Source organism: Odontomachus brunneus, unplaced genomic scaffold, assembly GCF_010583005.1.
Source record: "Odontomachus brunneus isolate Ranch 3 - 2012 unplaced genomic scaffold, Obru_v1 Obru_scaffold_128, whole genome shotgun sequence".
NCBI classification, from domain to species: domain Eukaryota; kingdom Metazoa; phylum Arthropoda; class Insecta; order Hymenoptera; family Formicidae; genus Odontomachus; species Odontomachus brunneus.
In genome coordinates this window covers 706,014-719,263 of record NW_022639578.1, presented here as the reverse complement: position 1 = coordinate 719,263, position 13,250 = coordinate 706,014, and the positions used below count along the sequence as shown (strand labels likewise).

The 13,250-nt window shown below is 43.3% G+C and overlaps 1 protein-coding gene across 6 annotated transcripts in view; it reads left to right on the top strand.

Moving 5' to 3' along the window:
* Positions 1–9,050: 9,050 nt before the first annotated feature.
* The window catches only part of LOC116849895 (tensin-3), a 245,469-nt gene continuing 241,269 nt past the window's right edge, over positions 9,051–13,250 (top strand). For 4 of the 6 annotated variants that reach the window (XM_032827524.1, XM_032827526.1, XM_032827525.1 and 1 more), the window contains exon 1: positions 9,051–12,326. In XM_032827524.1, coding sequence (XP_032683415.1) covers positions 12,234–12,326 — 93 coding nt within the window. In that variant the 5' untranslated portion in view covers positions 9,051–12,233. The remainder of the gene's footprint in view (positions 12,327–13,250) is intronic. The other 2 variants (XM_032827522.1, XM_032827532.1) reach the window with 2 other exon arrangements.

The following is a 13,250-nucleotide window of genomic DNA, read 5'->3' as shown; positions in this document are numbered from 1 at the left end:
CCCCCCCCCCCCTCCCGTCTCCCGTGGACATTCGCGAAATTACGTCGCGATCGTAATTCATTCGTGCGTTTAATTCTGCGTTTAAGCGTGATATTGTTACTTTCAATCTCGTCGCTTGTGAAGTTTTATATTTTTTTTACAAATGCCAACATTGAATTAAAAATGGGCAGAACGCATCGGAATACGCGATATCGTCAAGCGTAGGGAAATTTATAACCTTCGCTCCATTTCCCTCGCCGTCCCTTCCCCAACTCCCTATCCCTCATCGTTATGTGCGCACAAGGTTCACTCGCCGCATTCGCAAACAAACGTGATTTCGAAAATGCACGCCGTAACACGCGTTATCGATACGTTCTCGCTGAAATATTAAAGCGGTATTTGTCGGCTGAGTGCATCTGCCTCCGTAAAAGCTGCGCCGCAATTTGAGGGATCCATGAATCGCGCCCTGTAATATCGATTCGAACTGCCAGCCGCGATCGTGTTGCGCTTAACGAGAGCAATAATTCTGATTTAGCGATGTGAAATTGCCAGCGCGTTTAACGTGGTTGATGTCAGAATGATTGAGACACTTTTCTGCCTTGCGTGAATAATAATCCTTGGAAATATGTGCATGGAGAAAAACATTTGGCGGAATTAATCGGACTCGGATGGGAGCAAAATTCTCGTTCCAGCAAACGTTTTGTCGATCGAGTCAATTATATATTTGCTACGATGAGATATCCACTGATTTAGTTACTGTGATTTGATCAACAACCATGTCATTTTTAATTTGTACACGTAATTGTTATTTCTCCTGTGAATACAATATTTGTTTGGGCAATAGCGATTTTGCCAATATAACCGCTTTTTTTCAGTACAAATAAAGTATAGGAGTTCACCTAGTGCCGGACATAAGAAATATCTATACATGTAGAAACTATATATGTGATGAAACGATACATGGGACCATTGTTTATATATATATATTATACTATATATATGTTATTTATATATGTGTGTGTGTGTGTGTGTGTGTAATACCACACACACGCGCGGAAAAAATATTATATATTTTTATATAAAATCTTTCATATAAAATCTATTCTCTTAAAATGAATCAGTGAAACATCACTGAAAACAGTGAATATACACTGATTTTCAGTTATAAACGTTGCACTGAAAGTGCTCAGTGCTATACTTATAACTGATATCAGTAACTATTTACTGATTCACTTTAAGAGAGTAAGTTTCCACTTCATTAGAAGAGAAATACTCTTTCAGCAAAAGTTTCCGCTTCAAATATGAGAAATATCATCTTGTAACTAGAGTTTTTTTTTTGCATATACATAAAATATATCGTAACACGTAAAAAAAAATTTGACTCCAACTTCGTCGTGAAAAACTCCACCCCTAAAGTGTATTTTAGACGGGTCGGATATTTTTAGCGGAAAAAATCTCAATTCGTGTAGCCGAATAAGGACCAAACAAAAATTCGGTGACGAAAAATGATATCTCTGTCACCGCGGTCGAAAACAACCGTCTGGACATGCAGCTGTATTAAAGCTCCGTTGAGATAACTGAGAACAATCGACTAAGTGGAGAAACTTTGTAACAGGAATCTTTCTATTTTCCCGCAACTAAGTTTCTGGTCCCTATTCTTTCCCGAGCAACACAAAATTCAGTTGCACCGACGAGATTACTCTTTTCCGCGTGTAAGTCGAAGAGACGATCCTAACGGTTATTTGAAAAGAATTTCTGATTTATCAGTCAAAAAGCCGCTAATCGTTTACGAGCACGCGTTTGATCGCGCATAAAACCGCGAGGAAGATATAATTGCCGGTTTGGCGCACCATCGAATGATAAATGAAACTACACGCCGCCTAGGGCGCTCGTTGCCCCTTTCGATTTCTCCTCAGCGCGGGCCCGCTCGGGTTCCGCTGCGAACGTCCGTCCGTCCGGCAATTACGTTCCTACCGAATTTCGAATAAAAGGCACTAAGTTATGACTCACGATTATGTTGGGCATGTTTTGATTTATTCGACGCCGTTGTAGTTTATCGCGACCCAGCTGTGCCCGGCTGAGCCATGGCTCGCGGAATTGATCAACAAGGGTGCATGCCGACGAAAATTCAGCGGCTACGTAATTCAACGTCGCGATTACTGCTCCTCATGTGTTACAGTTTATTTAACAAATTCATTATGCTCGAATATCTTTCGCATTCGTCTTACGTCTTTCTTACGTATTAACGTAATAAATGTTATTATATCCGTAAGTATATAATCAAATGCTTTTACAAGACTATTATTCTTAACAGCTTCTGCTGAAACGGTGCAATATATAAACAATATTTTCTTAGTGTGCTATTTGTGAGTGAAATGTTCAACTTATTATATCATTAATTAAGAAATAGAAGATTTGTCTTTTAAATGTGTTTCATTTTGTAAAATTCTTAATCATATATGAATGTTCTAATGTTAAATGTCATATTTTTTAAATTATCCGTTTTTCTCTAAATTTTTTAAATATTTTTCCTTTAAGATTCTTTTTCAAATTCTTTTTTAAGATTCTTTTTCAAGATTTTTTTTTTTAGAAAATCTGTGAGAAAATCTGCGAGAAAAGATTTTCAAACACAATTTGTCTGTCAACAAAGTATTCATTGTTTAAGATACATTTTAAAATTCTTTTTCAAGATCTTTTAAAATCTTTAAAAATATTTTTTTAAATCTTTTAAAGAGATCCTTTTGAAGATTGTTTTTCAAGATTCTTTTATAAGATTGAAGAAAATGTTTTTTGCAGAATTTGGATGCAGGTGAATACTTATACATAAATCTCGTGGAAAATAAAATCTTGAGTCTGAGGTGCGTGAACGAACACATACTCTCGGCGACAGTTTTAATTTCCCTCGTAATTAGTTTAACGTCCGGCCACTTCGGTGTCGCCATCAATTCGAGACAAGTGAGAAAGCCGGTGCACGCAAATCACCACGCTTTCTCGGCTTTGCTCGAGCGCGTTGCACGTCACATGGCCATTATACGGGCGTCTCCTTCTTTTTCCGCCGTTCGCCTCTACCCACGCGGCCTATTATTTGTTTAAGATTATGGATAAGGAGAAGGAGTGAGGAAAAGGGGGGAAACTGTAATCGTTTTGCATCCTGCACCATGCGCCGACCCTGCTGTTCCGAACGTCAAGTTGCACACGGAAGTGACGCGCGGATGAAAAATGAGAACAGGTCGAAGGTCTAACAAAGAGCCAACAAATTTTTCAACGTTAAATATTAAAAAGAGGAAAGACAGATCACACTCACACACATACACACATTCGTGTTGTTCTATAAGTTCCTGAGATCCGTATTTTATACGCAATCGCTGAACCATTTGTTAACTCGAAACGGTGATTTATTAACAATTAGGAGACACGCGTAAACACGTCCGCAGTGCTTTCAGAAATATATTGCTTATATAAGAATGCCGAATGAGCCTGGCAGAGTGAAATTTTAACAATATCTCTACGGTCCACTTGTATGGTAGGTTTTTCAGCGCGACAATATCACATCGACTAGAGCGTACGGTGATACACGGCATAAAATAAAAATAATAAAGTTCAACAATAGATAGCTTGTCAGAGAGTCGCCAGCGCGCGCGAGCACGCGGCGTGGCGAATTTTATTGGTGCCCTTGTTCTCATCTATCTTTGTCGGTCGCACAGGTGCAGGTCGCTATTGCAGCAGAAAGCGAGACGATGAAGAGAAAAAAAAAAAAGATCGGCGAGAGCCGTGTAGATAGCCACGCCGTCTCATTCCGGCCGTCCTCCTGCGAGGATTCACGAGCGCGTAACTGTTTCGTATCGGTGCAAGGCGTGGATTATATCACGGGCGCGGCTGTAGGGAAATAAAATGGCACTGAATGTTTTCAACGGCCGCGGGAAAATGCGCGAGCCGATTTTCACACAAATCCCGCATTGCAAGCTTGGATTATGCTCCGCTGTTTGCCACATATTGATTCGCGCCGGCGAGATTGCGTCTATCTGCCGTCACTTGGAATTTTGCAGGTGGACGCTTCATTAATGCTCTTGCGCTCGCCCCGTTTTTCGCGTTTTGCGCGCATTTGTTTCATTCCATTTATATTTTGTGCGCAGACGGAGGGTGTGGAAAATCGCCGTTGCGACCGTTGGCTTTCAACGCGCGGTTTATCCGCGCGAGACCACAATAAATAAACGGTGCGTACCGTGGTCGATCGCATCTGTTTGCTTTTTAATCAAGACTTTATAATGAGTTTCGCTGCATCAGTCTCGGCTGAGGCTACACCGAGGAACTGAATTAAGCAAGTCGCGGAGTCACGCGAAGTAAAATTTTTCATATCGTTCGCGCGCGAGAAGCAATCGAACGAACACTCGCGACTCTGGTACCATGTACCGCATTATAAACGCCATATTACCACGCTTGATCCCAGTGTGTGGCCTCCGTGGGTTCGATATGTGTTCTGAGAGCGATACACTTTAACATCAAGCTCGGCCGTTCTCAAGCACGGCGCTATACACGCGTGTGCGTCGATCAATGGCGTAATGATCGCTCCTGCGGCGGCCGCTCGTGGAGAACGCCGAAGGAGTGGCACGTGAATCAGACGGGGGATTTCAGTGCTAATAATACCGAGAGATTAATGAAGCCACTCGCGGAACCGACGTTTTTTCACTCGCTAATTCGCTAAGACAGCCTTCAAGCTGCTGTGCGAAATTATTTTTCAAACACCCTCCCCTCCCCCACCGTCGCTTTCGGCCGGTCAGATTTAATCACAAAAAATTAGAGGCATACCGCGTCAGCGAGCTTTTTGCTGCTTAATATGCCGTTGCCATTTTTCATTATGACGGTAGGAAGCGGAAACGAAATCGATTTTACATTTCCTCCTATAGATATAATATTTTCTTTGTTTTATAAATTAATGTAGCATATTTTACTCGGCGAATTTTTCCATTGATTAATCATGGCTTCCTTTATTCCATTGTGTGTATATGTGTGTACGTGTGTGTGTGTGTGTGTGTGTGTGTGCGTGTGCGCTCGCGCGCGCGTGTGTGTGTGTGTATTCGATATGACTTCGTTCGAATATGAATTTTAAAGGGTGGAGTGGGAAGAAGGCAGAGGTAAATATGTCAGATACGCGTGAGTATATCTCCAACGTTCAGCCATGTGTTCGCTCGGCCATTCGCGGGACCGCGCACGAAAGTTAATAGGAACAAAGTGGTTCTGAAATTGGACAACCCCAACCCCTGTCTGCAGTATCGGTTGGATTGCAACTTCTCCCCCTGCGTACGCCACTGGCAACGTCAGCTTGTGCATAGGTGCGCTCCGGAGCACTCCGATATTGCATTTTGCTAGGAGGGGGCGAGCGTTCGCGTTACGTCAAACTGTGTTGTGTCTCGCGTTAATAGCGAGACATGACTTTGTTGTTCGCCGGCGGACCGGCCGAGGGAAGATGAGCGGCCCTCGCAATTTTAGCCGATGCGTCGTCACGTGATCTACACGGTGCGCTTCCTGTATAAATATGACTCGATTTCATTCGCGTGTGCCGATCATATTGTTGGAGACAGATTGTTTGGCACGCTATCGCGACGCCGATGTTCATGTAAACGAGGACAAATACGGGAAGTTGCGGTAATTCCTCAGATTGTGCGACTTTCATTTCTCTTAAAGGGATCCTCGTGTATCTCAATGGAAACGTTGTATGAAATATTTCGATGTTCGTGGCCGATATCCTCCTGGATAAAAGAGACCGGCTGTAGTTGACTCAAGGGACGTGTCGGCTTTGTTTATCTATTTGTCGTGAGAAGAACAGTGGAAATCGCAAAATGTTCTTTTTGGAACATAGATACTTTTCCTTGAATTTCGTTAAAATCGAAATAATATTACGTTTCAAAAATAGCGAAAGCTGATTTGAAGAAACAGTCAAATACATTTTCGAGTGCCTCAAAATTTGGTCCTAATATTTACTATCGTTAATGAATAAACTTAAACGACGTGTTATTGGTTGTATAGAATGAAATTTCCTACAAGTATATAATACACTACTTCGAGCAATAAGAGCAATTTTCGTTTATAAAATTATTGAAAGCACCAGGACGGGCCAGGTAAGGTTGGTCACTATTTAAGGTCCGGTAGAGCTGTGGAGACCTCTCACGGTATACATATTTTATATATAGTCCACTTAGCCCGAGTTACCGGAGATCTCGGAACTACTAATCAGAATACATATTTTACATGTGGTCTTCTTACCCCAAGTTGCTAGCCAACTTGACTTGGTACCGAGGCAAGGAGACATAAAAGAAGATTGCCTCTATCACGTTTGTGCAGTCAATCACAATTAGTCGTCTAAGAAGTTCTAACTTCGAAATTCTGACAAAAGTGCCATCTAGCCCCAGCCTCTTCTATTGCACGAGGAAGATATTCAAAGCGATGATGTTTAACGGACCACCCTGTATATCACGCGTAAGTACTTACTTACGTAAGTTCCGTAGCTTACGCACTCGATATTAAGTATTCCACTCGCATTACTTCCCCCTGAACAGAAAGTTACATACTCCTCCTTCTCCTCCTTGGGTCCGACGGCAGTGCTGTGCAAACTTAATTAGCGACTCTACCGGCGACGGCGACGGCGGCGACGGTGGAAGACGTCGCGAAGAAAGACGAGAAAACTCGGCACCGCGGAGGATTCCCGCGGAAAATTGCGCGTCCGTTTTCCGGGAGTGGCTAGCTAGCCGGTCGTCCTTAAATCACGTAGCCCGGGACGAGAGTTTGGCGACTTTTAATGCGACGTGTTCGCGCGGCGATTATAGCCGAGTCTGCAAAATTGGGTTGCGTTTCGATGCCGTTAATGTATCTCGCAAGCGGCGCTTTATCATCGGTCGCGAAAATTCGCGCGCTAAATGGATTAACTAAAATTCCACGGCTGATCCATAACTCGTTTAGCTGGAATCGAAAAGGCGCTGCCGATTAATTTTAGCGCCATTTAGCCGGACTAATGTAGTAGAAGGCTTCGCAATTTGCTGATGGAAAATTTCCAGTCAACTTTCACGCAAATTACGCAAGTAGCCCGCTATTTTATTGACACGTTACTTCCTCCCCATCAATAAACACTCTCTAGAATTTACATTTTTTAATGAGCAAACTTTTTCCAAACAGTATTAATAATTTCAATAGTTCTAAAAACTTTTTAGCCTCAACAATCTTAGATAAGCGTTTATCTGTTTTTCAAAACATATCTTTCGTTTTATGTCCGCATTGAATCCTTTTATTAAAGGAGTTGTATAAATCCACGTTGGATAGCCTCAAACAAATTGATATTCAGAAATTTGAATTCCACACTTATTCTTTTTTCGTGATTCTGCCACGTCACTTTATGTCATATGACGAAAGTATCAAGACAAAATACGATATTGATTTTATGGGCGACTGTCGTAAAGAACACCGCACGTCGTTGTATTGGCACGAAACGTGTTCCTCGTTGATACCCTTCTTGTAACACGAGGTACCTCGTCTCGTACGTGGAGCATCTGATTTTATTATCGTTTCGTGGAATATATATCTCTTTTTTACCGTTGCAAGTGGGAAAACACGCGCGCGTTTCTGGTTTTTAACTCTTTCGTCATTATCGAGCATGCAAAGATCGTCGCTTCGAGAGGATCAAAGTGTCCCATCAAAAGTAGAGCGCTCCTCGTAAACTGCGAATATTCTTTGACGAAAATCTCTTTTTACAAGAAGAAAATATTGACTTCAAGACGAACCAACACAATGAGTTCGACGACTCAATTTACATCTGATTAATGTGCCGTATCGTTTTCCACAGAGAAGTATGTAAGTGGGACTAAGTGTATACATGGAGCAAGATAAGCATAAAATATACTTTACAGATACTTTAAAAAGTAGAACCGCTTTTATCCTTCACGACGAAATATCTGTATACATAGCCGGAGAATTTATCTTCAAAATATAATCGCGCCGCACGCGAGAAAAAAATATATATACAAAAGTATATATACAAAAGTCCTATAGAGTTTTTTTTTTTTAATAGAAGGTAATACTTTTTGTAAAAGATTCTAAAAAGTTGCTCAATTCTGCGCATACGCGCAGAACGTGAACGTGAAAGGATGTATCAATGACACATTAATAATATCTCTAACATCAATAATACGTCATTAATACGTCATTTGACGTCATGTTTGCTGAAGCTTACATTTCAATAACTGCTCTCCTAGGCTCTGAGTCAACGTCAAATTTGTGTCTGTTACTTTTAGATATAATATAAATCAATATTTTCTTCAACATTTTCACGTTACTTTTTTAAATATAGGTAATAGGAATTCTTAAGATATCGTTAACTGCACAATTTACGACTTCCTGAGTTTCAAACACCATATATTTTTGTAAGCCGTGCTCAGTACCATTTCCACACTTAAACTGTTTCTACATAAACTATTTCTACATAAACAACTTAAACATATACAACTTAAACTATTTCTACATAATACAGGAATCGCTGGAGAAATCTAAGATGAAACTTTACAATTGTTTGCCGAGATCATCGGGGATCTAGGCTAACCGGTCTATCAATGGTTCATCGTGTCACGGAGAGACCCGCCCGAGCAGTTAGCAACGTGTTAATGAAGAAACACAAGAGCGCTCTGTACGCCTCATAAACGCGCCGACTCTCGCATAGTCATATCCGACGCGCCAGCATTCGGCGCGCGCCTCGCGAAATTGAACAGGCGCCTATAGGTGCACCTGCGCGTTATGTAAACCGCCGTTAGAACACAAAGGGCTAACTTCCTCCGACGTAATCCCCGCGGAAGTCCTGCCGTAAACACGGCACGACCGGAAGCGAATCGATCCTAGGCGACCTCGAAAGCGCAGCGGGGCTTCCGCAGACATCCTGGAGATCCTGGGCGGCGGTCGTCCAGATGCTGCGTGGAGCTGCGGTTGCTATTCGACACGGATTGTGGGTCCCTTCGGGGGCCGCCTGTCGGCAGGGCCGTTCTGGGCTCTCCTCGTGGTCCCGACTGGCATTTTCTGTCAGTCGTCGGCAGACCGCGGAGCAAGTCGGTCGATGGGGGCCGCCGCTCGTAAAAATTGAGCGATCTCTCTTTCCATCTTCCAGTCGTACACGCGCCATCCGACCTTCTGTTCGATTAATCACGTCAAGATCGCTGATCGATTACAATATAATAGATAGATCGAGAGTGTAAGAGAGAGAAAGAAAGAGAGAGAAAGAGAGAGAGAGAGAACGAGAGAGAGGGGGTGGGTGGAGGAGTAGTAGGAGGGTTTCTCGTGGATGATGAAAATCGGCATGGATCGGCATAGACACGTAGATCCGCGATCTGTCGAGCTGTATTCCGCGACGGGAGGGTGCCGCTGACCCAGGGTGGGCCCCGACGGGAGATCGTGAGGCCTCTGTATCGTATCACGCGGTCGAGCCGTAAATAATGGGGTAACCCGCACGCGATACAACACACGACCTTAGTGCGGCGTTACGATTAAGCGTGTGCATTGACAAACTGCTCGTGGAAGGAAAGCGGAAGGGATAAAAGGATCTCGGCCAGTTTTTAATCAAGTCGTTCTCTCTCGCGATAAAACAGTGCTCGCTCTTCGTCTTGCAAAGTGCTGTTGGCTCCATTGCGCTTCCGCGCGGAGACGACTGCTTATCCTCGTGATACATCGTGAGGAGAGCCGCGGATGTATGTATTATTGATCAAAGCGCAGTGAGAGAGAGAGAGAGAGAGAGAGAGAGAGAGAGAGAGGAGAGAGAGACGCGCTAACTATGGATCTCGCGATGCTGGTGAAGTTTCAGTGTGGATTATGTAAAAGTTGGAAATGAGATGCGCACGCAAGAGGCGCGACGTCAACGACGACGGCGAGATGAATTTTTGACGGCGGGTTTACCGTAAGTTTTTTGAGCCGCGATGAAAAATTAAGGTGATCCTCCACCGACGCACGGTACAAGAAGAACCTAGACATTGTCTCATAATGTACTATGATCGATGAGAATGGAAGACTGTGATCTGAATTTTCTAGGACACATCTATTAAAGTTTGACGTGCTCGCCGCAGGATAAGAAATAGTGGCTCGTCGTGTGCTCCCGATATTACGTAATTCGATAACGTAATAAGGCTTCGATACATCTATAATGAACTCATCGATTGATACGATAACGAGCATACACTTTACAGGGGTCTACGAAGAATTGGAGCGCATTTCTCCGCGGAGCAAGGCAAGGCATTGCCGTGCGAGAAAACAGCGTCATACTCGAGCGACTTCTTTCTCAAAATCCCCCCGTTTATTCCGACACTCTTGACAATTACGTGACAGCTCTATATTCCGAAGTGCGATCGAATGCATCTCCAGGGTTCCGCGACGCAGCTAGGAAACGCCAAATTGACACGTCGAGTTTCGTCCGTCTGGCATTTTCTTTCCGAGTACGTACAATATATACGACGCGGCGCGAAATTGAAAACCGATCCGAGACTCGCGACGTGCTCGCGTCTCCCCAGCGTTTTCCGCCGATAACACGAACCGCGACCGTACGCGCTGACAAGGCGCGTATAAAATCGACGATAGCGAACTGGACAGCCGCCAGTCTTGCGAGAGCCGTGCGCGAGAGCGGACGTCGCTCGTTTCACGCCGATGCGGTGCCACGTGAGGGAAAAGCCAGGAGGAAAACGCACGCCGCTCTGAAGTAACAACATTTTCTTCCCGTTTCTTCCCTCGCGTTGTGGACTCTCGCCATCGCGTCGAGCGACGGAAATGGTGTGAATCGCGCCGGAAGTGTGGCGGTACATCGTGAGAGAGAGAGAGATCGACGTGTGAAGGTGTGAGGTGTGCTTAACAATCGCGACGTTCCCGTGGGATTTTATTGGTTCATTCATAATCGAGACGTGTTAGATGACTCGCGCGCTTTTTCTCTCTCAATTTTTCTCTTTTTATCTCATCGAAACGAATGTGACGAAAATTGGAAAATGGCCTCGACTGAGAACATGAGTCGGAAGTTTCATCGAGTGTGAACGTACGACGACGTTACCACGGAAGAAAATCGATTTGATTTACGGAGCGAGAATGAATCAGGGACTTCATTGATGTCGCGGAGGGACGCGACACGACGTAATAAGACGGTCGCAAAGATCCGACCTGAAACGAAATAACGCACCTGTTCCGGTTTTTCATCGAGTGCAAGGATATTTATCGAAGCTGCGGTAACGAAATTTAATGCCTGCATCGAGCAAACTGTGCGGTATTCGTACATATCGCGCATCGCGCCATTACATTTATCGGACTATTAATCGAGATCACATTCGTATTGAATCGTAGGTGTTCCACGGGATCGAACGTGAGCGTATTTTCAAGCAGAGCTTGGAAACAGTACAGGAAGAAGGCAAGGGGAGAAATCCACGTAGGGCAGAAGATTACTCGAGAAGTCGAGGATCCCTCCACTGAGACTTCTAGCACCTCGCGCGCAGGGAATCCCGCGGCTATTCTCAAAGGTTTACGCCGACAGATCCTGAAGATACTTCCGCCAAGGTGTGAACGCAGCTATTATGAGAAGATGCCCGAGGAGGACGAGCGCCTCGAGTAACTCGCAGATGAAACTTGCGCTACGCCTGAGAGGCGAGACCAATTCTTCACGAGCATCCCGGAAGGATCTCCGCAATCCCACTTCTACCGCTCCATATTCCGCCGAAAGTTTTGCGGCCCGCGGCAACTCCTGAAAATCTCCCGCACGAAGGCCGCGGAAATCCTGTTCGCAAAGAACTTGGAGGTCTTATCCCGCAAAATAAAAATTCATTCCACCGAAAACACATAAATCGTATCGACCGAGAGATTTTCCTCGGAACTCGCTGAAGGGAAAAATTTCACAAGTTGTGCCAGAACAATTTCCGGGAACTCTGCGAACGTGTCCTTGTCGCGAACCACGCGTATTATCCGCGCAAAACGCATAGAAGTGCCAAAAGAAATAGTACGTTCGTTGTATTGTTAATTTCTCCATCCTGAGAGGAGCGTGCAGCAGATTAAAATTCGTGATTACAAGCTTTTCGGAAACTTACCATCCTGGATTGCGCGATGCACCGGACACAAAGCAATTTGGAGAAGACGAGTGAGAAAATCTAGATGTTTTAAATAGAGAAGAAGAGACGGCGAGCGAGGGATTCACGAAAACGAAGAGGAGAAAGAAAGGAGGGAATTACGAATAACAGACAGAGGCGAGGAAACGCGCTCCAGGAATGCCGTGGATAAAGTGTTTGGGTGGTGGAGGCGGGAAGGCCAGGAGGGGCAAGCCACTCAGCGTCAGTCAACCGATCCACCTGCTTGTCAAGGTAAGATTCTCTCGAGACGTTTTCCGCGCGACTTTCTCGCAGCGAATCCGAGCCGAGCGAAAATTCAGGACTTGTGTTGTACCTAGGTCGTTCCTTTTGAAGAATTTCTCGGAGCACAATCAGTCCCTTCGGGACCGAATCTCTTAAGATTCAGTAACATGTGAAAATATTAATTCATCAAGTCTCCAACAGTATTGTGTTCAAGAAACGTGTCTTCTTATAATTTGTTAGCGGAAATCATTTGTTCTATTGGGAATATAATAACAAGTGATTATTGTAAACGATAATTTATTTTAAATTAATGGAAATCCTAATATGGTAAAATTGACGATAAATTGCCTAAATCAAAAAAGTAATAAAAAATGTTTTGAAAAGATATAAATTATTCTAGATTGTATTCATAATAAAAGTAATCACAAACAATTTGACATTCACTTACATACGCGCGCGATTTTAGAACTCTTTTCTTCTATATATTTAAAATTTGTTATTTTTATTTAATTATTTTATATTTTGTATTTATACTCCCTATCTGTAGTGTTATTTTCATTTTTTATGCATGTCTTTTAAGTATTCAAGGTTGTTTCTCAATTAAGTTTTTGCAAGGTTTCATTCTGTTTCAAAGATAAAATAAAAAGTGTTTAAAAATAAAAAATAATATAAGTAAATAAACTTTAAAAATGTAATGTTAAAGTTGTTAAAATATGTTGTTACTCAACTGCGTCGTATGTACATGTATCATTACGTTTTTACACAAAAAATGAAAATATTAACGGAAATTAGAGATACTTTTAAATTTTAGTAATTTTTTACAGAGACTCTCTCTCTCTCTCTCTCTCTCCCTCCTTCTCTCTCTCTCCGCTCTCTCTCTCTTTCTCCCTCCTTCTCTCTCTCTCTCTCTCTCTCTCTCTCTCTCTCTCTCTC